General features: G+C 50.7%; 4 protein-coding genes and 3 pseudogenes across 4 annotated transcripts; 5 read left to right on the forward strand and 2 right to left on the reverse strand.

Annotated features, from left to right (window-relative positions):
* Positions 1-1,539: 1,539 nt before the first annotated feature.
* SAPIO_CDS10240 (uncharacterized protein) lies at positions 1,540-3,574 on the forward strand (the record flags this gene model as incomplete). The annotated part of the gene is made up of 2 exons (XM_016783864.1): positions 1,540-2,872; positions 2,976-3,574. The coding sequence occupies 2 exons, from the start codon at positions 1,540-1,542 to the stop codon at positions 3,572-3,574; spliced, it is 1,932 nt and encodes a 643-aa protein (XP_016638711.1).
* A 924-nt stretch (positions 3,575-4,498) lies between these two features.
* On the reverse strand, positions 4,499-5,287 carry SAPIO_CDS10241 (annotated as a pseudogene; the record flags this gene model as incomplete).
* Positions 5,288-6,168: 881 nt separating this feature from the next.
* SAPIO_CDS10242 (uncharacterized protein) lies at positions 6,169-6,874 on the forward strand (the record flags this gene model as incomplete). Its single annotated transcript, XM_016783865.1, has 2 exons — positions 6,169-6,595; positions 6,672-6,874. The coding sequence occupies 2 exons, from the start codon at positions 6,169-6,171 to the stop codon at positions 6,872-6,874; spliced, it is 630 nt and encodes a 209-aa protein (XP_016638712.1).
* A 3,330-nt stretch (positions 6,875-10,204) lies between these two features.
* On the forward strand, positions 10,205-10,666 carry SAPIO_CDS10243 (annotated as a pseudogene; the record flags this gene model as incomplete).
* A 4,111-nt stretch (positions 10,667-14,777) lies between these two features.
* SAPIO_CDS10244 lies at positions 14,778-15,278 on the forward strand (annotated as a pseudogene; the record flags this gene model as incomplete).
* A 2,065-nt stretch (positions 15,279-17,343) lies between these two features.
* SAPIO_CDS10245 (uncharacterized protein) lies at positions 17,344-19,812 on the forward strand (the record flags this gene model as incomplete). The annotated part of the gene is made up of 3 exons (XM_016783866.1): positions 17,344-18,179; positions 18,980-19,287; positions 19,385-19,812. 3 exons carry the CDS (start codon positions 17,344-17,346, stop codon positions 19,810-19,812), a joined length of 1,572 nt encoding a protein of 523 aa, XP_016638713.1.
* A 1,500-nt stretch (positions 19,813-21,312) lies between these two features.
* SAPIO_CDS10246 (Uncharacterized protein) lies at positions 21,313-21,704 on the reverse strand (the record flags this gene model as incomplete). Its single annotated transcript, XM_016783867.1, has 2 exons — positions 21,313-21,590; positions 21,671-21,704. 2 exons carry the CDS (start codon positions 21,702-21,704, stop codon positions 21,313-21,315), a joined length of 312 nt encoding a protein of 103 aa, XP_016638714.1.
* Positions 21,705-25,745: the final 4,041 nt, after the last annotated feature.

The raw sequence follows: 25,745 nt of genomic DNA on the forward strand, positions 1-25,745 counted from the left end.
TCCCACGAGCAGGAGGGCTTGAGTGAGAATGTTGACTCTTACTCAAGGGACTGAGGTTGGGAAGTGCTCTATACTAGATACGAAGGAGAAAAAGAAATAGAGCATGAATTTGCCGATGCTGATGAACAACCTCCATTGTGTTTAGACCTTGCTTTTTGGACCAAATAACCAAATATAGCAGCTGTTTTCGACTGCAACTCCTTACCTATCATTGATACCGTCGCAGTTGCTGCTATCCGCAGATGCAGGTAGGCAAGTCTTTGATGCAGTCGTCGTTAATGATAAACTCGCGCCTGTCCTTGGCCTTCAGATTCACGTCTTGGTCTTATACGAGGGCGGATCCAAAGGATTCCGTCGTTTGTTGTCGTCGTCTGGATTACCAAAGCTAACGTCGATCTTGATCACGGAGACAGACCCGCTGCCATCTTGGGTTCGTCTCTTTGTTTGCAGCGTTAGGCGTTAATGGAGGAAACTAGCGTGAACTACCGTCTCTGACGAGAGAGAGCCTTGGACGAAGCGAGCTCCTCGACGAAACAAAGTAAAGTATGTTTCATAAAATAATCCTAACTATGATTTTAAAAACAATATTGACAAATTTATTGATTTTATTTTTATTTTTACTATTATTCACGATATTCATTGCGAAGTTCAAGAAAAGTTCAAATATTTTGTAGGTTGTAGATTTTTCTGATTTATGTTTAAATGTTTCATGTCTCTACTTCGTACTTCGTACCTGGAGAGTGTTTTGATCGTACTGCAACAGTGCTTTGACTGCCGCGGGTTTCCGCCATGTTTCCGCCGTGTTTTATCACCATGGAACGGCAAAATCATATTCCGTGTCTCAGGTCAGTTTGGTACATGAAGCTGTGCTGCTCTTTCCCCCCCGCTGACTTGTTCCAACATCATTGATCCTCAATTCCACCTCTCCTCCCAAAAGCTCGACCCGGATCTTGCTCGCATCGACATTTATTAGCCCATTCAGGCCATGCCAGGCACGGGCATCCTGGAAACCTAATTAGGGCTCCGCTTTAATGAGCGTCATCCGTTGATGGCTCAATTAAGCCATCCAATCCCCCGTCGTCGTACCATCTGCGTCGTCGTTTGATAGGATACATCGTCGAGATACGGAGCATATTCTCGCCCAACGGTCGTGGTCATCGTTAGGACCATACGATTGCCCAGTCTTGCTGTTCGTGCCACCCAAGTTAGTCTGCTTTTCAGACCCTGTCTTTATCCTAGTTTGCTAAAAAAAGGACGAGGGAAGGGCAGAAAATGGAGAACGAAATAATAATAAAGGACAAGCAATCCAGTGTACATTACAAGCCTGGTCTTCCTGGATTGGACATGTCTCGTGACCCTTTCCCCCCTCACCTGAGTGCTGAACCTCTACTGGAACCTCTGTCCGAGAAGACTGCAGATGCAAGCCTAGACGCAGATGCAGACCCAAAGCCAGATGCAGATGCAGATGCAGCTGCAGACACAACCACAGACGGACCCATTCCGATTTCGTACAGCCCGGAATTAGAACCCAAGACTGCAATGAAGACCGAACCTAAGCAAGAGATGCACGTGGCGGCGCCCGGCGACTGCCACTTGTCGGAACCTAGTAGGACTGCCGAGACCGTCCGGAGACGAGTGAACCATCTTCCAATTCAAGATGACAAGCCGAACAGCCCAAAGTATGCGACGTCTCCCAAGACCACGACCGCTATTAAACGGGAGGTCATGGACGATTTTGATTCTTCTCAGGCGCACTCCCCGACAACGAACGATTGCGAACCGAGCGTTATTGATGAAAGCGACAAGATCGAACGGTCACCGTCCCCTTCTTCGACGTCGACGCTGACGAACTGCTCCTCGCAGACTTCGCAGACGAGCACCTCCGGGAGTTCGAGCAGCAGCGGATCTACTATCAGACAGACATCCTCCAGCATGTGCGAACCATCCGACGACATGGACGACGTAACAGAAGCCAGCAGGCATTCAAACCGTTCCTCCCGCTCGCACCTTTCTCAATCACCACTCCGCTCTCCACCTCCACCTCTACAATCCCCGCAACACCCTCACCGTGGGCGTGGGCGCGAGCGCGGTCGCCCAAATGCCCTCAACTTCCTCGAGCCAGACTCCCCGGTCGTCACGGTGGAAGCCATCCAGAGATCCATCGAGGAGTCTACAGCACGCTGGCGCGGTTCAGGCTCGGGTAATAAAAAGTCCCCATCCACGCGAAGCAGCACGTCGTCCGGCTCGTCGTCCATGCGAAGCGATGTCTTCTCCTTGGGAGACCACGAGACGGACCGAAGTAGCAGCCCCGAGAATAGCGTTGACGGCGACTCCTCAGGTGCAGCGCCACCGTTTTCGTCGTCGGCGCCGTCCTCGAACGTCCGAACCCAGTTCGCCACCGACCCGAGGAAGGCCACCACCCCGGCCATGACCAAGAGCTACGGTACTCCCGAAATGCCCAGGGGTAAAGCGAATCTACCTCACATTCCCCCGAACGAGCTGCAGCCCCGCCTCGGTTCCCAGTTCGGCCACGCGAAGCATCTGCCCCGAGCTGAAAAGCTTCCCCTCTCGGGATACCAGCTCCTGGCGTCTAAGCTGTCGCCGGGTTACGCCGGCGGCTTGTCACCGACGATACAACCGATGTACCGCCGCTTCGAGGCGTTGAATCATCGCATATTGCTGCACCTGCAGGATGAATTGGCTGAGATGGAGGAGCAGTTGCATCGTCTCGACACGGCTGATACCCAGACCAGACGACTGCAGAACTGCATCTTGCCGGCGTCGAGGAGGTCGGATTACCTTGCGGGTGGTGAGCTTCAGTGGCACAAGACGGATATTTTGGGGAAGATTGGGTTCAAGTTGGAGCAGTATAGTATGAACCACCTCCCAAGCTCCTCCATCCTTTTCCCCCCACCTTATTGTCAGCTCTCAGTCAGAACGACGTCGCGTGTGTTTGCTAACATCCTTATTGCTAGATCATGTACTGTCCTCCTTCGAAAAGACTCGGAACATGTCGGCGCCGTCCAAGTCGGAAATCGACGACTACCGATCTTTTCTAGAGACGAAACGGCCCATCACTGAGATTGAGACGCGGTTCCTCGATGTCAGCGATGACTTGGTAACAATTGCTCGGCCTGCCCCTCCATCTTACGACCGCAGCGAGTGTTTCTCGTCTGGCGCTCCGACGCCCATGCCTCGATTACCAGGAGACCCCCCGTCCGCAGAGTTCCCGGGAGACCATTCACATTCCGACGGAGAAGACGAGGTCACCAAGTCGCCCGAGCTACCTCCCAGCGCGGTCGAGGACACCTCTCCTACCCCTTCAATCGAGGCTTCGATCCCCTCGTTAGCCGCCGGTCTCGCCGTCTCGATTCTCCTTCCCATCCTCACATTCCCAACAATACCAGGCCTCCTGGGTCGTTTGATGGTTATCTGCCTTGTGGCCATCGGCGTGCTAAACCCGCTGCTGCAGGCGGGGAATCTGAAAGGTCTGGGGATTGATACCAGGAACTCGGTGATTTGCGCCGCGATATATGGCGGGGCGATGAGTGTTATTGCGGCAGTGTTTTCTTAGGCTTGAGGCCCCTTGACGGGACCTATCTCTTCAATTTCGTACTTTGTATTATGATGTTCTATTGGTTCTACGGGAGGCTTGGGATCGGGGTTTCTGGTGTGATGGATTTTGGGTGGGCATTGGGTATTGGACATGGCTGGATTGTATTTGGTCAATGGCGTCATCATGGTAATATGTACACGACTCTGCATTTTGATTTCCTGTTCTTTTCTTTTGAAATGAAAATTCCTCTCTTACCTCGGCTTCACAAGCTTGCCTGTGTATTTGCTGCGTGTTTTGGTTTCATGTATTCCCGACCAGCGAACCCTGGTTGGGTTGAGATGATGATGTTAAAGAGTTTCTCATGCTCTGTTCGGACCCCAGTCTTGCTGGCTCGGGCACTGAATTCCGATCCCGAACAGTTACGAGTCCGCTCCGAGCTCTGGGATGGCCCGGGCTCCTGTACGGCCTAGCCCGTTACACCAATGAAATATATCTTCGTCCTTGACTAAAATAAACTTTTCTTAAATCAGCCTTAACGTTTGGTCCTCCCACCCCTCCTAACTTCATTCCCGGGTATCGTAACCCATGTCCCACGTCCCTATCCTCTCGGATGCGCCCTCAGACTCCCGCAGAACTAACCCGCTAACAACACCGACAACATCAGCATCAGTAACATAAGGGGCAGAAACGACATCGTTGGTATTAGAGCAATTCCCTCCACCTACCGCAAGAGCAAGATATGTGGACGGCTTTTCCGGACCTAGATCAGTTACTTGCTCGTACCCAGTTTCGTTATCCATCAAGGATACCACATAGGCATTATCAACGATTGTAAGTGCCACAAACGTTGAATCCTCCACAAGCTCCTCCGTTCCCTCAAGCCTATCGAAGAAGGCGTCACCGTATATATCCAGATCTCCCTGGTCGTCAGGACCTGAGAAACTACTTCATCGCTAACATTCTCTTGATCTGTGCTCGATCTTTCCCGTCTACCTCCTCAGCTGCCTCTGCCACTTCAAGCGCCGTCTTCCCATCCCTATCCTTCATTAGCAGATCAACTCCGGCCTCAGCCAACGCCCTCACAACCTCAACATGACCCTTCCCCGCGGCAATATGCATCGCTAACCCCGAGTCGCCCACTTCCACTTGATCTGTCTCTTGATTCGCACCCTCGCCCAGCAGAAATTTCACCAACTCGACGTTGCCCCTCCCCGCCGCCGCAGCCAACGCACCAGAATGCGCCAGTCGCGCGCCATGTTGAAGCAGAAGACTTGCTGGCCGCACGTCGTTATTATAGAACGCGGCCGCCGATGCTAGCGGGAACGGGCTAGTGTCTGGGTTCTGGTTGGGATCTGCGCCGAGGTCGAGCAAGAATGCCAGAAAGTCGGGCGGCTGACGGCTCATGCACGCCAGCGAGAGTGGGGTGCCGCGACGATCGAACTGGATGTTGATGATAGAGGGGTCCTTGTTGTAAAGGGCGGCGAAAAGCTGCTCCGAACCGGAGTACACGGCCGCGCGGACGGCATCCTCATGGAGTAGGACAGAGGGGTAGGATGAGAGGAGGAAGTCGACGATTGGAAGTTGCGACTCGTGGGCTGCTGTTGTGAGGAGAGACTGGATGATGTGCTGTTCGACAGGTTGTGGTTGCGTTTTAGAAAGGAGATTTTTGAGCTCATTGAGGTTTCCGGCTGAGGCAGCCTCGACTAGCGAGTCGGGAACATTTGATGCCATAGTTGCTTAGTTGCGTTTGATTCTTTCTGAAGTTGGGGAGAAGAGAGAAGTTGATGCCAGCAAAGGTGGAAGATTGTATAATTAAATAATAAACAAGTACCTGTAGGGTTCCACGTAAAATAGACACTCTCTTGGTCTTAGGCTGCAAATATGAATACAGGTTCTGCATGGCTTGTAAAATACAAGTTCCTTCAGTTTATCACGTGATTACTTCCGCTGTCAAAGGAATAAATTACAGTAGCAACGTGCTCTCCCAGAATTCATTGCTGCACTAAGAACTCGAGCTTACGTCCCTACATTTTTGGTGTCGCCGTCATCATATTACTATTTCTGATCACCAGCCCCGCCCCCATTCTCCGCCCCTTTTGTGAAACGGCCCCCACAACACTCAGCCCTACCACTCAGCTCCAATACCTTACAAGGCGGCTAATCAAGCTCTCGAATAGTATTCTCAACGATATAGATACATACACGTTCCTAACGACCACCACCGATCAGAAAAAAAGCAACGCCCCTTTACATCAGCTTGACTGCGACTGACGTAGTAAACAAAGCCCATCACCGACGTATGAACAAAGCCCATCACCAAGAAACTCTGGAAATCCTTGATGCAGAAGACTGTGCATTCTCGGCTAACCCTACATGGACTAAGACTGCTGATTTAGTAAGAAAACGGATGAGATTTAGGGAAAGGATTCAGTAAGAAAATGAAGCCTTACAGAATCACTTTTGAAAAGGTTTGGGAAAATCCCGAGATGCCTATCTATAAGAGTGGTCTATCACCGCTTATCCATTAGCCTACAATGAACACCATCATCAACATCTAGCAAGCCAACACCTCAAACAACACCTCTAGGCCACACATCTTTCCCACCACCAACATGAAGTTCTTCACCGCCTTCGCCGCCGGCTTGGCCCTCATCTCATCGGCACTCGCAGCGCCCTCCTCTTCCTCATCCAGCACCAGTAGTCATGGTCACATCGAAGCCCGCGCCGGCGAGTGCCCGTCTGTCGAAACGATCCAGGAGTGGCTTCGTGGGAACACCGGGATTGGCGAGCGTAGCGTTTTCTACACCGGCTCGGCCAGCAACGAGCAGGCTAAGAACTACGCCGCCAAGGTTGGGGGCCAGTACTGGGGCAGTCTCTTCCCACAAGACAAGTTTTTCGATTGGATCGATGAGTGTGGTACCGGTCCAGAGCAGGACAAGCTCGTCCCTCGGATGGCGGAGGCGATGGCCAAGGAGTCGTACGGAGAGGCCTTTGTCTTGCTGCCAAAGAATGAGCCGGTTAACACGGGCAAGATCTGGAGTAAGTTGTGATTGTTATGCTCTGTGAAATTGTTTGCTTGTGGTGGGGCCAAAAAGCTAACGAGTGGTGGTTTCAGTGACGACTGAGTACCCTAACCTCAGGGGACGTGTTCAAGTTACTGCTGTTAATTCGAAGAACCCGGACGAGACCCAGCCGAATTGGTCTCCTGATAGCGACTGGAACCGCCCGCCTGCACCCGAGCCGGCTCACCCTCAGCCTCCTACGCCTCCTACGCCTCCCCAGCCTCCCCGCCGTCGTTCCCAGGTCGTTCACTTCTAAACAAAGGATTGTGTTGGCGGCCTGGCTAGCTAGCTGCCACCTGCTTGGGAGCTGCTGCCGAACCTCGAACCAAGCCAGCATCGTTCGTTCGTTTCCTTCCCAGGAAATTCCTTTCCTGCTCAATGACACTCGTTCCCACAGGTTGCTTTAGGAGGTCAAATCAGATGATAAGTTAGATGACAAAGGAGAGACATTGTCACGAGTTGCGCAATGCTATTTCATGCTATCGGTTTCAGTTTCTATTTTCTCCATTCATGCTCAAATGTACTTCCGTACCCTCATATTCTTTCTAGGGCGCGCAAGGCGCGCGTGCCCATCATTAGGTAGAATCAACAATCCAGACTCATTTTCGCATCTTCTGAGGTACCAGCCACTTGACTTTTCACAGACATACCTAGATAAACAGAAAAAATCTTTAGGATATCATATGGATCTTATAAATTCGGGTAACACTCGTCCTAGGTAGTTATAAAGAGTTATAGGAAGTGTAGTAATAGCGGGTTGTCGTCCGGACAAGGAAGAATTGAGCATTCTCTCGACTCAGGCTTGTTATAGTTTAGCTAGGATATTCAGGTGGCTTCATCCAGCTTGCTCCCACTATCATGAGTTGATTTCACTTTTTCCTCTTTTGTTTTATTTCTCGGCGGACCCTACGATACGTTCAAAAAAAAAAAAAAAAAAAAAAAAAAAAAAAAACCGGCCCAAAGGGAAACACACCCAGACAAGCCATTTTTCGTGATTTGGAAAAAAAAAAAAAAAAACTCATTAGATTCCGCTTTGGGGCAGAGCACCAACTCGGCCATGGAATCTGGTCAATGATCAGCGACTCTTTTCATCAGCTCGTCAACCGGATACGCCTAATTAAGATGGGGACTGCGGCTTCCTTGGGGCTGTTACGAGGTGGTCGTGACATGAGGTGATGATGTTTGTCCTCCCTTGGACCTAATGCAGGATTCCTCCCCTGCATACTTGAACTGAGTTGGGGGGAAACACTACTGTACCAGCCGCCGGATCAACTGAGATACACACTTCTGGGGTTCTCTTCTTGAAGATCAGTGATGATCCTTGCTCAGAATCCGCGTCTTGGAATGGAACTGCTTGGACAGGCGTCCTTATTCGGAAGTTGAGGAGAATAGGGGCAAACATCTCCAAGTTCTATTCATGGGTAGTGAAACCCCGAACCACATAGCTAGGATACAGTGCCATGGGTGGGGGGACAGGGTATCTTGCCGAGGGTCGGGGATGCAGGGAGACGCTGGAATGCGCAAGGACTCTTTGGGCAGGTACCCCTACCCTTGACGCAAACAGGCCTGGATTGGTATTTGCATTGGTCTCATTGTTTCCATGTAGAACAGTGCCGCCAATGTCTTTTAACAATTGAACTTGGGGGAAAGTCCTCCGCAGCGGCAAGCAAACTTCCCTCTTCTCGACCATTTTACTTCGGCTTGGTTTCAACGACACTATTTAGAGTATCACGTAATGTCCACGTAAACGGAATTGCATGCTCGTGGTTGTTTGGTATCCATTGTTAAGATTGGGTGGCTTGAGAACAAAAGGACCTGGGAGGAACACGGATACCATGGGGTATTGTGTAACGCACGAAGTGAGATCCTGCTCTCCTCTGCACCTAGCGAAGGAGGGTAGAAATAGCAATCGTGTAGTAACGAATAGGGGAACATCCATGTATCACCCCTGTTCCGCTGTTCTGGAAGTTCAATGTAGAAATGTCCATGATTCGGGACTGATCATGGTGGTCTATTGGTAATAGAGCAGGAGCGAGCGAGCCTTGGCCGAGGCAATGTGCGCCACTGGGAGATGGGTGTTATCCATTGGACTTTCTGCAGTCGTTCCACCGGAAGAAGGAATTCCGTACCCCCAGATTTAAGGAAATCAACCAATCAGTTGAAAGGATTGGCTTGGCATGACTGTCTATTGGCCCGCTCTCTGGCGGTTGGTTTGTGACGAGGACGGGAAGGATTCGATATCCAGACCATCTGGCGTCAGCTTATGTTTGGGGGCCAAAGGATGGGCTTCGATGTCTCTAACGGGCTGGAGTTGGGGAGCTGGAAGTTCCAATAAGTCCAAAGAACGAGACACACCTACACATCCGGTTGCGGAGAGTTCAGCCCTGTGATATTCACAGGGTTGCGTGGTTTCACTCGTTATTGGTTGTAGTTTGACACTGTCGTGCTGGGATCCCGCGAGACCGGTCCTCCCATTCGTTCTATCGAGCGGGATGTTTGGAACTTCTGCTCAAAAGACCCATGGAACCTAAAATGGACGACATAGCAACTCTGAATTGCTTACGGCCGAAGCCACAGCCTCAGATCTCTTTATTCCTTCTCTCTTCCGTGTGATGTCGTGCTGAAGGAACGTGGCGCAGCTGCGAATCATGCGAGCCCCTCATCCGTCCCAGGAGCGACTATGCCCCAAAAGGCATAGGATTGGGAGACGTGATAACTTTATGAAGTTCCCCTCTCGTGTCACCTTATAGAGAACGTTAGTATAGGGCAGGTGTTGGAATTACAGTTTGGTCCTTCTTGCCCAGCTTCCTTCCTAGGTTGCGTAATTTATTTATTACACCTCCAGTACCAGGGTACCAGTCCATTCATCACTTGCATTTGGATCCGGTGTAGTTCCCAAACCCCCTCTTTCCCATCATATTTGTCCTCTGCGCCCGGGGCTGCTGGGTGTTAAACAACCGGGAAGGGGGGGTCGCGTAAACTGTTTGCAACAAAAGGTCTGACAGGGATCGGATCTACGGCCGAGAAGGATGGAGCATTGTGCTGTTTGTTGTTCATTTCTATTGTTGGTCGGAAAGCATGCCGCCGCTGCATCTACTGTCGCAATGATGCCAACTGTCTGGAATGTGAGGGGAGGACATGGACCTACCGTAGATCCTCTCTCGATGTGATGGTGGCGTCGGGGACTCTCGGCCAAACTACCAGAAAAGGAGGACGGCTTAGCTTTGGGGGCGGGAGCTGATGAGCAGAAGGATGTCGAGAAGTACAGCAGGCGGCTATATTCCATGTGTCACCACCATTGCATCTTGGCACGCTGTACAAGGATTCGTGGGAGTGTCGAGCATTCCGCCCCATATCTATTGAGCGAAATACGGAAGAGAGGGGACGGATTAAAAAAAGTATATAAATCGCTTTCCTCGACCTCGAACCCATCCCTAGGCTATCATCTCAAGTTGACCATCATTCGCTGGAACGCAAGTAAAACCCAACATCAAAAGACTTGACTAGTTGAGTACCTCCTATCCGGACATGGCGATCATCTGCTAAGACTTGTCAATGCAGCAGATAACAATCTTACCCATCCACCATGCGTGCTTCAGTCATTGCCATCCTCGTCGGCCTCCTGGCCACGCAGGTCATCGCCAGCCCATTGACCAACAAGATCATCGAACCCGCCGGCCGTAGTGGCTACAACAAGCGACTGGAGTTTGAGACGGAGGGACGAAGCGGATACAACAAGCGACAGGAGTTTGAGACGGAGGGACGAAGCGGATACAACAAGCGCCAGGAATTTGAGACTGAGGGGCGAAGTGGCTACAACAAACGCCAGGAGTTCGAGACCGAAGGCCGTAGTGGCTACAACAAGCGTCAAGAGTTTGAAACTGAAGGACGAAGTGGATATAACAAGCGCCAGGAATTCGAGACTGAAGGCCGCAGTGGCTACAATAAGCGACAGGAGTTTGAAACGGAAGGACGCAGCGGTTATAACAAACGAGCTGACTTTGAGGCTCAAGGTCGAAGCGGATATGATACAACTGGGATTCATTAGTGGTTTATTGCTGTTCATCGTTGTCTCCTATTTGAGCCCTCCTTGGGAGGGCTAGGAGGGGGTGGTAGCATAGGATGCTTTCTTTATGACTTCCCAGATGTGGTTTCGTTGGGAATGGGGTAAATTGCAACCGGCCAGTGGTCGCGGGCTCCATATTTCTCAATATGTCTTCGAGATTCAACTCCGAAGGTTGTCGTTTCAACCGGGAAGGCAGAGTAGTTCGATGCTTCATGGGCTGTAGAGTCTTTGTACTTGTTCGGGAGTCTCGAACGATATTCTGCCATCGTTGTTACTGTTAAATTAGGTTAGCCCAACTGTTTTCATTGTGATCGAGTCGAGATCGAATACACCAGTAAGACAGTCTGGGACACTCACATGGATATTGATCAAAATTTTGGCTCTTGTTTCTCTTTCCATTTCGAGACGTAAACCGACGATCAAGGGCTCAAGGTGGACTGATCAAACTCCACTCGGACAAGTTGGGAAGTCAGACGTTGGTGTTCCTCACGTCCCCTATCAGCGAAGCTCGCCGGGCGCCTAAGCTCCCTTGGATGTTGAGTGCTTTGGCCTTTGTGTAGTCTTGGGCGGTAGGTTGCCGGGTTGCCCTCGATTACTCGATTTCCTTAAAAGAACGAAACGTGCCAATAGTTGCTCACCGTAGACTCGGGCATTCGCTCTCTCCCTATAGAATAGAGGGGTGTTGAACGTGCCTGAAAGGAGACTGGAGCTCCACCTCCCAAGCAATGTGCTTATTTGGCTTTGTCCCTTTGAGTAGCAACTGATCTCTAAGCCATTTCACCTTCCATTGTGCTTAGTCGTGAATCTTCATAGCTTGTTAAGGTTACGGTTACATCGTAGAGAATGCACTATCACAATCTCCAATTCGCTTGATCTAGCTGTATTCTTGGAGATATGTCTAGTGAGGAATGCCACATAACTGGTACGGAAAATTTTGTGTGAATTAGCCTCTGAACAGGGCTTGTTCCTGCTTGGGCTTTTGATTTATCTATTTGAGAAAGACGCCTTTGAAGGCCGCTTTCAGACCTTTGACCAACTTCTCCACCGGCTCAGCTCAGAAGACTATTGTCCTGCCTAGATTGGGGGACAGGGAAAAGGGAAAGGTTCTCAATCTCGGAAATAGTACTCGGGTCTCCAGGGTACCGCAAATTAACTATGACTAATTTACAGTCAGGAGCCCTCGAGACTTGAGGCGACTCTCGAGTTGAATGTTAAGTGACCGCCGGTTTTCTCCCAACTTCAGCGGACAGAAAGACAGTGGCTAACCATCTACGCTACGAAGTAGGAGTTCTCGAGTCTGCAATGTCAACCCCGAAAGCAACGACTGTAGACCGAACGCGTGCAGGCAGATCTGAAATCTCTGGCCGAAGTGAATACAATCGAGGTTTCTTCCATTGCCTACTATAATTCATGGTGGAAATATGGATGGAAAGCCATGTTCTCGACTTAGATAAAGCGCCAGAAAGCCGCATGTTTTGCCAGCCAGGTAGAACCTCCCAAATTCTCTCTGCCCTACAGCGCAAGCTCCTTGATATACTCCTTATTTTTGCATCGAATAGCCCGTAAGGGAAGAGAAGAGATCTCCACTCACTTCTGGACAGCAAGGTATGAGGATTCAGCTGTATACCAGAATTTAACCAGCCCCTTCATCGGCAGAGACTGCAACTGCTCAATATCCTTCCCTCGGTTCTTAGTTGGAGACCCATTCTTAAACTTTACTTGCGTACTATTAATTATCTTGTTGTAACGTGAAGTACGCGAATCAACTCGGAAACAAATTTGCGCCGGTCGGACAACACTCTCTGCAGGATCCACATGAAGGCGACATTGGCTCACCGCCCGGGAACCCCCGTTCTGGTATTGGAACAAGATACCTCTGCGAAAACCAGTATTCTAATCATAGAAGACTAGCACTCAATAAAACGCCATCTAGAGGCGCCCATAGGAAGTAGGCATCATCATTGATCAGGTGAAGACCAGGATGTTCGATGGGAAATCGCTTCAAGGTCTTAGCTGAGGGTGGTCTGTAGTTAGCGCCAAAGAAGTGGACGGGGAAGTCTTCCCTCAGTTCACTATAAATCATAGTAATAAGAGCAGATGCAGCTAAACACTGGTCCTTTATAGTGCTATCACATTACTACCTGATAATGATGTCGCCCATACACTCCATCCTAACAAGGACACTCAAGCCACAGGCTTACAATACTTCTTAGTACTAAGAACAAGCACGTAGCCATTCTTTGATATGGGCAAATAAACCCAGACAATAGTCCGCCTTAGTTAATTAGAGAAACTCTGCTCAAAGGTGTCCATTGCACATGATTCTTCCGAGGCGTGGATATGGATGCCAAAGAGCTGGCCTCTGGAGAGGAAAAAGGTAATACCCTTTATCTTATCTATTTCAACTACATACAAAGCCCGACACAAAGAAGGATCTGCCAGATACAACAGGTATAAATCTAAGTTTGGCAGGGCGGGGGTGTTCCAGATTAGGAGGGTCTAGAGCTCTATAGGCAAAAGGAGACACAGCCATCCATCCTGGAAAGTAAAAGAAATGTTGGCGCTGTATCTCCAAGAGGAGAAAAATATCAGAGGCATACCTTAATATGCGCTACCACTTTAGAAATGGACGCTTCATCTTAGACAATAAAGGTGGAGTGACTGGTACATTCTCTCACATATAGGGGCGGGCCAGGGAGGTATTCGACTTTCCTAATGCCAACAGAGTCGAGGGTTAGCCTTAGTATTAGGAGCTGGGATGGAGACCCTCCGACACATTCGAATTTCCCACTGCGCTCCCATGAGAGAATCCCTCTTAGGGGAACCTCGAGGAGAGGTTCTAGATCTACAGTTGACATAGAGGCCGCTACTTGAAATACTGGAATGCATCTCCATAGCAACGAGTGTCTTGAGTAGTGCCGAATCATCTCAAGCAGCTCTGACGGCAGTGTGCACATAAGCGGCAATTCGCAAAAATGTAGTATCGTTTTCAATGTGTCCTTGTCCACCATCGGGGCCGAAAAGCAGACAGGCCGCACTCCACGCCAAGGACTCCGCCATGCGGCCAATATCCAGAGGCGACTCAACGCATCTGAAGGACTGATTGAGCATCATTGCTTGAAGATCTCGAAGCAGTCAAAATAGATTGGAACGAACTCGGGCGAAGTGGCGCATGTCCTACAGTTGGGGTAGTAACACAAGAAGCAGCCACCAACCCGTGTGATGGTATGGCCGGGCTGGGGAAAAGGGAATGGTCGGGTGCAGCCACCATAAGACGTCAAATCACGGTTTCGGAAGACTGGAAGTTCGAGTTAACATTTTTTCCCTCTAGGCGCGAGGAAAAGGACAAAGAAGAGAAGAGCCTGCGGTCACGGTGACTCGGGGCGAGACTGAGTGACGCAGAGGCTTTGCGCTCACGTACGTGCTACCACCCGTTCGTGCCTGAATACCAAATCTGCGCAAAGCCCACAGCGTGGGTAAAGTCCAATATGGTGGCCATCGTCGGGGCCACTGGTATCTGCGGTTGTGCTCGCCATTCGGCTGTCTTTGAAAAGGTAGATCCCGGTCCCGCGTGAGAAGTTTATAATTCTTAGAATTCGAGTTGGTGGTAAAACAAGAGGGAAGAAAATGGAAAGGATGCTTCGCTTCAAGGGAGCAGTGGTAACAAAACCGCTGTCAGATCCTGCCCATACGTGCCCCGGCCCAGCTGTACTCAGCCGTCCTTCTTCCTCTTCAATTCATCCCTGCTGGCCGACGCTTTCGTGCTAGTCGCGCCCATTGGATGCTGCGACCTAGATGTCCTCCACCTTCCCATCTATCAACGGACAGGGCGGATGCCCAAGGTCGCTGGCGAGTGCAAAGTCTCGTGCCATTTACTTCACGATCACATGATTTGGGTATCAATTGCTGATACCATGATTTGGTTCATCGAAGATTCCAGAGTGCTACCCGAACAACTACGCTCGGGGGCCTGCGCTATTCAACGATCGTCAACAGCATCATCACTAAAACAGCCGCAACTCCACGAGTATCGCAATAAACATAATCTTTTTCTGTCATTATTTTTTTCGTAATCGACAACGTCTGCTGGATCATGCCGCAGCAGCTCCGCGAGCCTGCCGGTACGACGAGGTCTTTCGGCGAGGCGTCGAACTCCCATCCTCCGGACTACGCATCACGCCTGACGCACCGAAGCCTGCTGCCACATGCCCCATCAAACGAAATTCTGGAAAGAGCTGCTCTAATCCTTGAGGACGAAACAACTACCGTAGACCTATGTAAAGCTGTCATCCAAGAACTAGTCAAAGTTGTCCTCATGAAGGAGGAACGGCTGTCGTATGCCGAGAAGGCACTTGACGACATCAAACACATCGTGAACCCGAAGACGCATGCCACGGGTACAGCAGCAGCAGCCACCGCGGCAGTCACGCCAGCTACTCCCGGTTCTTTGTGCAAGACGCCCCCCTTGTCTCCGAAAACAATGATGATAGAAATGATGCAGGAGCAAAGAGAGCAGCAGCTATCTATAAAGGAGAACGAAGCCGAAGTGCTTGAGACAGGACTGCGGCTAGCTGGACTTTGGAGCAGGTCATGAACGACTGATGGGAAAAGTTATTGCCCACTGCGAACAGATTTGCGTTGGATCAATTCCTTAAACTCAACTCACGTGCTCTCAGAAGAGAATATCCATGGTCACGTCCTACTTCCAAAGCAGGTCATTGCCCGGGTGTGCGTCCTCTTGCTCTCTGTGGAGTGTGCGCACAAGCGGCAGTGAACGGCTGGTATTCCACATCTCGGATATCAGAAGGCGAAGCGAATGCTTGTTTAGCCTTCACAAGTAATAGGGTTACCAACGGTTGCTGCCCCGCTGTCCATCTCCTCAACAACAAGGTCGACACACCTCGGATCTCTAGGCTGATGTGTTGGCGGCTGGTGGGAAGACACGACCCATTTGTCATCGGTGAACACGGCGTTCCAAAATATACCCCAATAGTCGCGCGGTGGCCCAATCTGGATGGGTTTGGGCCTTTTGTCATAACCGTTGAAGGCGTGGGGCTGCGATGAGGGACATGGCCTCTGGATGGGAATCCTATTAATGAAGGTGGCTACGAGGGTTGTAGAATGTAGTCCGAGGACACAATAGAAATCACACATTGTCTAGAAGAAGAGCTTGGCCAAGAAGGCGTGACACAACACGAACTCGACGAAACGGTCGAGCTCACACGAGCCGCGACCTGCCCGTATGCGCGGGTCGCTATGAGAGGGGTAAGACGGCACCACTCGCTCGCGCCCGCCGTTATCTTCTCCGATCTCCACCTCGGTGACCAACTTCCAAGTTCTCAGTCCCAAGACGAATCATCTTCATCGCGATGTAGGTAGAATTCACCTCTATCAACTTGTCGGTCTTTGGGCGTCCAACAACTTCAGGCCCCATACAATGTATCACCACCAGTCGCGCGTCTAAAATGCCCCACCTTGGCAACCGGCACTTCTGGTATTATCGTACTCTAACTCTTTTCCGACAATCTTGTGCTGCATCCAATCGTATGCCGTACTGTAATGTTGACCGACACGGATGTTGATTTAGCGCAACTACGCGTACAAGTATGTTGATGGGATGTCGGCATCAAAGATATTGGGGAGAATAGTCAGACTTGGCAGTGCCACTTCAGGAGAGAAACTGGCGAAAGAGACGCATGCCGTAATCCGGCTTGGGGGACTTGGCGGTGGGGAGCCAAGCCATCATCATCTTAGCATTTGCTTGATCACAGTCACATATCATGAGATATTCAAATCAATCGCCTTGACTTGCAAAGTCAGGTGCATCGGGAGCGGACGAAGCCGCGACCAAGTGAGTGAACCCCAACTAAACTATACTCCGTACGTCCACTGGATTGAGGTCTTTCGTATCCTGTGCAATCTGATAGAACAGCCCGGCCAAGAAGGATTCGTCCTGTAAGATCCTAATCCTCAGGCTGCGGGGCAGCACGCCTTGCTTCATGTACGAGTGGCACTTTTGACGGGATCCGAGTTTCTTGTTGGCAGTGCTGGCAATGCTTTGGGGATTGAACAGCATTGATCGTGTCCCTCGATATCAATAATTGAAATCATTGCCGTTACGGGGCGGGCTATGCTGAAAATTGCAATCACATCTGTGTCTTTTTTCCGCATGCGGCTAGCGCAGCACCCTGCGGACCAGTCACCCGCCTGCGATCAATTTGGCTTTTTGAAATAAAAACCGGCGAAGCGAAGTGGCGATGCCAGTGGAACCCTTCTGGAAGGAACAAATTTCGAGGCACAAAGGAACAGCCATCCATCCCATAAAGGCCACCCAAATTAGCTTCCTTCGCAGTGCCCCCTGTTTCCACGACAGAGGAAGAGCAAAGGATTTGTCCCCACCTTGCAGAGCAGGATCCCACGGTCATCGGACTACAAAATTCGATGAATGAGGAGAAGGATGGAGATAGAGTTGAGGCCTTTATAATGTAACGTCAACGACTGGTCTTTGGTAGGAGTCGACCACCGCTGTTTCCTCGCATCACGTCGCACACAAACTCGTCACTCACTGAATCGGCTTGTAATAAGGGGCACGGCTAACAGCTCTCCGAATAGAACTTTTTTCTTTCCCTCACCTTAAATAAATAAAGTCAGCAAAAAGAATGGGGTTTGGAGGTAGTCGAGACGGAGGTCGGAGTGATGATCCCCCTCCGTATGAGGATGTCGTCGCCTCGGGATCAGCCCGTTCAAGTCTTATCGTACCCCATCAACCAGATCTGTCTCCGGGAAATAATATCGGCGAGGCAAGCAGCTCCTCTCCGATGGCGTCGTATCCAGGACCTATTCCTCAGCAGTTCCCTCCTATCTTCAGTTTCTACAAAGATCGCTATTCGCTGACGATAACCATCGCGCCGCATCAACGCACGGAAACCATCTACGCCGTCAGCCGGTACTACGGCGGCATGGACAAGCCCGCCGTTCAGCTCCACTGCGGCCCCAATGCCACCTTCCCCATCATCGCCGCCGCCGAGCTGCAGCCATTCACGCGCGATCGGCTCATCACTCTGCCGCCGCTGCCCGGGTCTCCCGAGACGCCTACGGAGGTCCAGCTCCGCGCCGAGGATCACTTCCTAACGATGAAGTGGTGCTTCAGGATAGAGGCGGGCCTTCCAGGAAAGCTCGAGAGCTACGAGTGGCGATGCAGCGGCGGCGCGGCGGTCAGCAGTCTGGGCGTAGACTGGGCTCGGGGCTGGAAGCTGGTGCGGTTGGAGAAGGGACCGCCGGACGGGGCGCCGCCTGGCACCAAGTTTTGCCCTGGGGAGTTTGTGACTAGCGATGGCTGGGAGGTGGTGGCCATGTGGGCTCTCAGCGCGATGAATCTTTCGAGGGGAGGCGTGTTTGCGTTTAATGGGACGGGGGCGTCGGGGTTGTTGGGGGAGAGGTGGGCGGTGATGGCGGTGATTTCGGCGTTGGCCATTGTGGACTTTGAAGCGCGGAGGTTATGAGAAGGGATGGACCGATTGACGATTACGGCGGCGACTTTTATCCATTTTGGCGCGAATTTTCTAGTCACTTACTCTGACTCAAGCTCTAACGTGAAGTGTATGCGCTCCCTCCCAAAAGGGAGCTGGCTAACGCGTTCGTTCTGGCGGCGTCCACCGCTGATTAAGCTCTATAAATATAGCCCGATACCCCTACTTACCGAACTAATAAAGTTATACCCTCTCGACTCCACGATTTGCTCGCATGGGTGGCTCTCTGCTCCGTAGTCTCCGCCGGCCCATCCGTGGGCTCTGTCTGCTGGTGTCCGGAGCTGGGCAGAGATGATGTCAGAAGCATTGACGACAGCCAAGTCAATGTCTCGGTGATGGAGCAGAAAGTACTTCAATACTTCAATTCCCTAGTCTAGGCTTCGCGAGTGGAGGTTGGATTCAATAATTTGAGTTTGTACTTGTACATGTACTTCGCCTCATTCGGGTGTTCCACCAAGACATGAGACTCATTATGACTCATAATGACTTTCACTAAGCCATGCGGCACATGTTACCCGATTCGGAAGGAACCACACCACTCGCTTCCGGCACTGTCATCATGAGAATCGCCAGGCACAAAACCAGGCGATATTTCTCGCAAATCGAGGCCACCGTCTTCCCTCTCCTTTCTCCCTCTCTTCACCCCAACCTTTCTTCCAAGAAGGGACTTTTTTTTCCACCTAAACCCTGTAGTTGCACGAATCCCACGGCCTCGTTAGGAGGCCGTACACAATCTGCCAGGATGCCAACCGCCACCACCCAACAGGAATGCGCGGCGATCCAGACCGCCTTCCACCGCTTCCAGCCAAGCCAACTCAGCGTCCCCGTATTCCCAGGATAATCTCTTCGCGTCTGCCTCCGCGGGGGAGCCTCTCTTCGCCAGCGCTTTCCCGTCCCCGGGTAACCTCCAGGCCTTCAACGGTCTCTCGGTCCCGTCCTATCCTAGTCTTTTCGTCGACGTTCAGGACTGGCGAGATCCTGGGGGTCTCGTCCTCGACGAGGCAGCCGCGTTTGATTTTGGGCACGTGGAGGATCCTGTGCTGGCTTCGGCTGAACAGTACGATTTTCTGAACGGTACGTACGCAGAATATATATTGAAACCCATTCCCCTGTGCTCGGATCACCACTTCATTCTCCTCCCTTGCGATGAACTAACACGCCTTTTTTTAAGATATGAACATGGATTTTACAGCTCTTGCCCACTTCAACCCTCAACACCTAGACACTACACCCGCATCGGACCCTTCAACAGTTTCCGCCACCCAAGCCACCAGTTTCCTAGACCTCCCGCCTTCCACCGGCGCCTCTCCCCTTTCCTCCTCTTCGACACACTCCAGCACCTCCAACTCCAAAAGCGCTTCGAAGACTCCCCACTCGCGTCCTCCCAAGGAAGACGACGAGGCAGCTGTGAAGCGCTACCGAAACACCCTCGCCGCTCGCAAGTACCGCCAAAAACGCATTGACCGCATCAAGGACCTCGAAGAGGCACTCGAGGAGGTCACTCGTGAAAGGGACGAGCTGCGGATTCAGTTGGCTCGCCAGGAGGCTCAGAACGAGGCGCTCAGGTCGATGATGAAGTTGAAGGAGAGTGGTTCTTGATTTTCGTTACTATCGGGTTCTTTTTTCTTACCTTTCACTTTCTGAAGGAGGATCTTGCGGGAACTCTTTGTTGGAGTCGGTTGCCTTTCTTTGATTGCATTAGCGGAGTTTCTGTACTTGTTCGAGAGCTCGAGGAGTTTCAGGACCTAGCAGTGTTGATGGGATTGATTTTGTTAGCTTCTGTGGTCTCTGAGAATGTTCACTTCGATTAGGAACGGACAAAATATAAAGCAACATTGTTTCGAGATTAACAAAAAGGAAAGAAAGAAGCTCCGATCAGAGGATGTTTTCAGACGATGTCAGCTCTTCAGTAGTTTCGTGATGACTATAATCAGTTCGCTCTGCGTTTACCCAACGCAAGAGACCAATATCATCGAAATAGGTAACACGGTATAATCATGAAGATCCTGGAGCGATAGGGGACGATAGTTTGGGTTGGGTCTAACGGATGAACAATACCTTCTCAAATTCGCAGAGAAACCCTTAAAGAGTCTGATTTAGGTTCGTGGGAACTCTGTTCACGCATTCTTCCTACTTTGATCGAACAGTTACGGACAGTCACACGGCGAGATTCACCTCAATATTCTGTGCGCTTCTCGTCTATTTAAGCTGTTCCCGACTACAAACAAAACTGCGCCCGCATTGACATGGCTCCTCTGTCCGTTCCAATAGAAGTGAGGCTCTCCTGGGTTCTGTCAGAGTTTCTCAGATACTGTCAATAATGAGAAATCATGAATCATCATCAATAGCAGGAGGATATCGAAAGCATCGTTAATATCTTGGTCCTGTATGAACAACTATGAGTCATTCTGTATGCCATGTGAGGACCGTGAGGTTAACTGGGAAGCCTCTGCCAAGTTTTGGACGAATGAGTACAGCGAACAGTGTAGTACGTCGACGGGAATAGCCATATCAGGTATCATTTTGCCTTTAATGCGCCGGAAGGAGACGATTTGCGGAGCGCAGGATCGTTGGGAACGTGGAGCGAAGGTTGGGGAGCAGTAAATATGGCGGAAGAGTTCTATACAACCGACCTTCGGGATTGATTCGCGGCATTAGAATCCGTTGCACTTTCGAGCATGGCCCTAGCAATAGGTATCGATGATGTCTCTCCATCCTCTGAAGCTGCGAATTGTGTTTACAGATCATTACTTCAAGGACATCAGCCGGTGGGCACGCAGACCTTCGGCTTTTGGCTTGTCGACCTAATCCTGGGGATGGGAATGTTCAGATATCCAAACCCCCAATTGGGGCGCATGAGTGTATCCCATCGGGCGGCGGCGGGATACTGTTGGCTTTGCAGTGGATCAACGTAACTTGGTCCAATGGACTTGATGTCTCTATTTTGAGTCTGAGTACTCTATCGTGCCGATCGTGAAGCAAGAATGGGGACCCTTCCTCCGTGCCATGCAAAAGAAAGTCTCCAAGACGTTAATAATAACTACTCCTCACTTTTCCAACCCCTGCCCTTCCTTCCCTCAGTCCACACGAGGAAGGAGTTTAGAATCCTTGACGAGCAACCTGCTCTTCAGCAGCTTGAATGGTAGCAGCGGAATTAGGGTCATTGAACCCACATCCCTGCTTCCCGTTCTGCAAAGCCGCCGCGATGCCCGAGCAGACGCCCTGTCCCTGGCCGTTGTTGGCGCAGCAGGCAATGGCCTGGTCGCAGTCGGCGTCGGAGACGCAGCCGCCCGTGATGAACTGTGCGCCTTGGCCGTTTCCTACGTTGCGTGCGCCGGCGTTGTTGGGGATGACTTGGGCGAGAGCGGTGGCGGAGACTGTTGGTTTCGAAGAGGTGTTGTTAGTGCTGATCGACGTGCTTGCTTTAGCTACGGGGACTTTTGGATTCAAGACTCACGGGCGAGGAGAGCGGCGATAGTGATGCGAACCATGTTGGCGGTTTGGGGGAAAGTGAAAGACTCCTAGTCGATTTCGGTGGGAAGAATAATTGTACAAGAAGTAAACAGACGACGCCGGGTCGTTTCGAATTAGGAACTATAGAGACAGAAATACTAATGGTGACAACATCATAGATCAGACGTGAGATCAATCGGGGACGAAGAGGCTCACGGCTCGTTTTTATAATCAAGTTCACCACTTGCTATTCCATCAGGAACAACCCTGGTACGCTCCGTTTGGAGGATCTATTTTCGGGGCGTAATAGGAGCCGCAGATCTGGATAAATGGCAAAAAGGGAGAGTATCAAAAGCTTCGCGAAGAAAGAAAGACAGAGGCTAGAAGCATTGTGATCTGATGGAACGCTGATCCTCAACCTCAGAGACGTCGCAGATCGTTCCTCGGCTCGCCTCTGGTTACCTAGCCTCGAGCAAAGCGGAGGGGCTTAATGCGAGCGGTAGAAGAGCAGTCTTGCCGACGAGGTGGATTGGTATTACAATAGCAACTGGACCCCAACGAAGCAGCGGGTGCTGTTATTGATACATATTGATACAACAGGGCCGGTTAACCCTCCCATTGCTGCTGTGTCTGGTGTTTTCGTTTCCCATCAGCTTCGGGATGGTCCGAGAACAACGTGCTGAACCTCTATACCTGAATTTCTTGTTTTCTCATCATTGCCCTGCATAATTTTCTGTTCGTAATCCGGGGTTTTCGGAGCCCTGACCTACCAGGACATGGAGTCGCGGAGTTTGATCGACGGTCCTGAGCCGACGGCTCTGTTCCGTGGCTGTGGCTGTGGGGTTCATGCTGCCAGGCGAGGGTCATAGCCCGCCTGAAGGGCAGGGGAGGGTGTGATTCTGCGACATCCATGTTTCCGAGTCGCCTGCAAAATGATGATTGGAAGTTAGTTTCACCATTTTAGGCGGTATTCCTGGGAATCACAACGACTCTGGCTGCCAGAAGGCCATGGTCCTCCATTCTCGTCTCTCGTTTTTGGCGATGATGCTCTTCTCTTGGGGTCGAGGAAGGCACCATGGCTCAGTGGGAAGACGCGGACACGCGAATACTTACTGCTTGTGACGCGATGCTTATGAAGAGTTGTTGACACGCTTGCCATTTGACGCGTTTGGCACGTTTGACACGCGTTCATGGCACCTGTCGATTCCCATCGTCAGTTGAGCTGTTGCTCTTGATGTGCCGCCGGAGATTGTCATCTCTTGGCTTCCACATAGTCTCGGAGCTGGCAGAGTTCCGGTTCCACAGATCTCGTTACTCCCAGTGTAGAATTTAATCAATATACAGTCTCAAATCTCACGCTGGCTTCTATTCTAGTATTGCAGAAACTAGCAACTCTAGATCTCGCTTTGTAACTCTAGAAGGTTAGAGCCCCAAAATTCTGCACATTTTTCTAATATCGGCGTCCATAATCATAATCGCCTTCTCAGTTAGGTGACGCTAGAGTAACCTGCCGCCACATTTCAATATCAAGGAGAAGCAAAACATAAATGAAGAATGGAGATACGGGCATGTGGTGTCCGGGGAAGGAGCGCCAGAGGCATACATCAATTGATGTCTTCACAGAAACACTGAAACTGAAAATCAAGCAGGCTCTGATTTACAGGGAAGGAGAGGCAACGATACGTGATGGCAACTACGATCGGACATTTAGTAGCAACTGAATTAACTGGATCAATTGATTCATATTCACAAGTCCACAACGAATCATCCTACAATGATCCAGCTCGTGTCTCAAAATCTGGTCTGTACCTTCCCATGTTGCCCAAGGGTATCTTCCAAAGCTTAGTGACTCACGACCAAATGTATCACCAAACTGTAGCTCGATCAAGGGCTGAAGGTGGCCCGAGGCATTGGCGAATCGCCCCAAACGCACAAACGCACTCAAGCCCAGGGTATGGGTCCACCTCCACATCTCTGCATAACATCTCCGAGGACTTCATCTAATAGTTACTAGTTAGGTATGACATTAAGGAGGGAGGCCCCAGGATCTACTCGACGGACGACTGACGGTATGAAGTTTGGGGAGTAGTACGAGACGGAATGGGTTGTTGTATCGATAATTGACGCCCCTCTTGGTGCCTATCTTCGCGAGCTACTCGAGGCCGCTGTTCGGTGTCAACTTTGGCGCACAAGGGTGACATGGATAAATAGAAGGGCTGTTGAAGGCAGAGGAGATTGCGTCCGTCCAGAATTGCAAACCCCAAGCTATGAATTCTGAGATCGTCTTCCACACAATCCATCCAGACGCCATGCCACACATTCCGCAACCTCGCCTAGGTTCCCCAAGCAGAATTCAGGCTCAACTACTACACAATGTGAAAATAAATCTGTCCTCGTCGATGTCCCTCGTTAATATGCCACAATTCCCCGATGTCAACACGGACTCCGCGTCAGAAGCGGCAATACAGGCCGAAGATGTTATTATATGGTTTAAACTTGACATTCTCGCCTTAACTCGGTTGACATGACAGAAGTGCTGGTTGAGAAATGGAGCGATTCTTAGCGATACCTGGGCACTATTAATGAGTGCTCTGGCAAGTATGGTAGAACTCCTCGAAGCGATCGAAGACTGATATCTGCGCCACAGGCGACGATGGTGGCCACCCATCGTCATGGAAGATGGGCGATAGCTTCTTTTGGCCATTACACATCTGGAGAGTCTTGGCGTTCCTTCGGGGACCTCATTCGCTTCCGGTTCCTTTCCAGCTTGTTCATGACCCCATACCCTCGGTGCCGAACTCTTATCCATCATATGGATTCTATCACTATTTATTGCCATGGCTGCTGCGACTACACCAGCCTCTCTCAAGTCTCAATGCACTCCCACCGACACAGTTGGACTAGCTTGTGAGTGGGATGGAATGCCCCAGGTAACTTACAGGAGTTCAGGACTAGACATCCCAGGCGCGGGGCCAATTGCAGTCCTAAAAACGAGTATGTGATTTCCGGATCCCTCGAGCCTTTCCAGCCATCTTAGACTAACAAAATTTTCTACCTTGGAGGCCGTAGTTCAAGTCCTGGAGTGAAGGCTATATCCACGCGCCCCGAGACACCGGGGCCCCTTCTCCCACCCCCACGAGTCTGCTGCCTGCTTCTTTATCTACTACAGTAATGGCGTACTCAATCCTTGTCCGATGTCTGCACAGGTCTACCTGGATGTGTTGAAGAAGCCTAGGAGAAAAGATCCTCCGGAGGAATGCATCACCCCTCAACTCAGCTGGCCTTGTGCGAGCCGCTTCCCACACCCGAGCAGCTTGGTCCCACGCCTCAAACTGAGCACCCAGCCGTTCAGGATGTCTGTCTTGAACTTGGACTTTGCTTTACCTCGACGAGTTCACGCACCGTCGTCCTCGAACGTTTAGGAAGCTGAACCGGGAAAAAGTTATTATTCAATAACACTACGTCCAAATATCTTCAAGTTCATTCCATGTTAACTTTGCAAGAACTCTAGCACACTGTCACCCTCAACACACGCCGTATTTTCCCCAACGGCAGACCTCATCCCTCCTTATCACAAAACAATTGGTGACTTCGACCGAGTCGACGTCGACTTGCCACACATTCAGCATTCATGATGCATTCAATCATGTCCTCGGAATAGAAGCCGCAACCTCTTCACATCCAAAAAGGAGAGGCGACAATGAGTTGAAATTGGGATTGATCCAATTCATTGTTCACTCCAGGTCCAACTGGTAGCAGTTTCCATCCTCTTGTCTTCAGTCACAGTATTCCTTTGTTGCTCACGAAACTGATTCTTTTAAGCAGGTCAACGGTGAAGAGAGATGGTCGTGCTTTGAGGCGTGAACATGTCCAAGGCCACCATCTACACCACAGCTGGACAGGCCATACTTGAAGGTGTAGAAAGGGCAGACATTGCCAAGAAGCTAGATACTTTGGATCAAGCCAGTATTGCCAATCATCTTATGCAGAACCATGACAATGTTAGCCATTGTCTAGGCTCTTACACTCTTCTTTCTATCTCCAACGTCATCCTATCTTTCCTAGTTCTAGCAGTCAGT

This window comes from Scedosporium apiospermum (genome assembly GCF_000732125.1).
Source record: "Scedosporium apiospermum strain IHEM 14462 chromosome Unknown SEQ_SAPIO_0165, whole genome shotgun sequence".
NCBI classification, from domain to species: Eukaryota; Fungi; Ascomycota; class Sordariomycetes; order Microascales; family Microascaceae; genus Scedosporium; species Scedosporium apiospermum.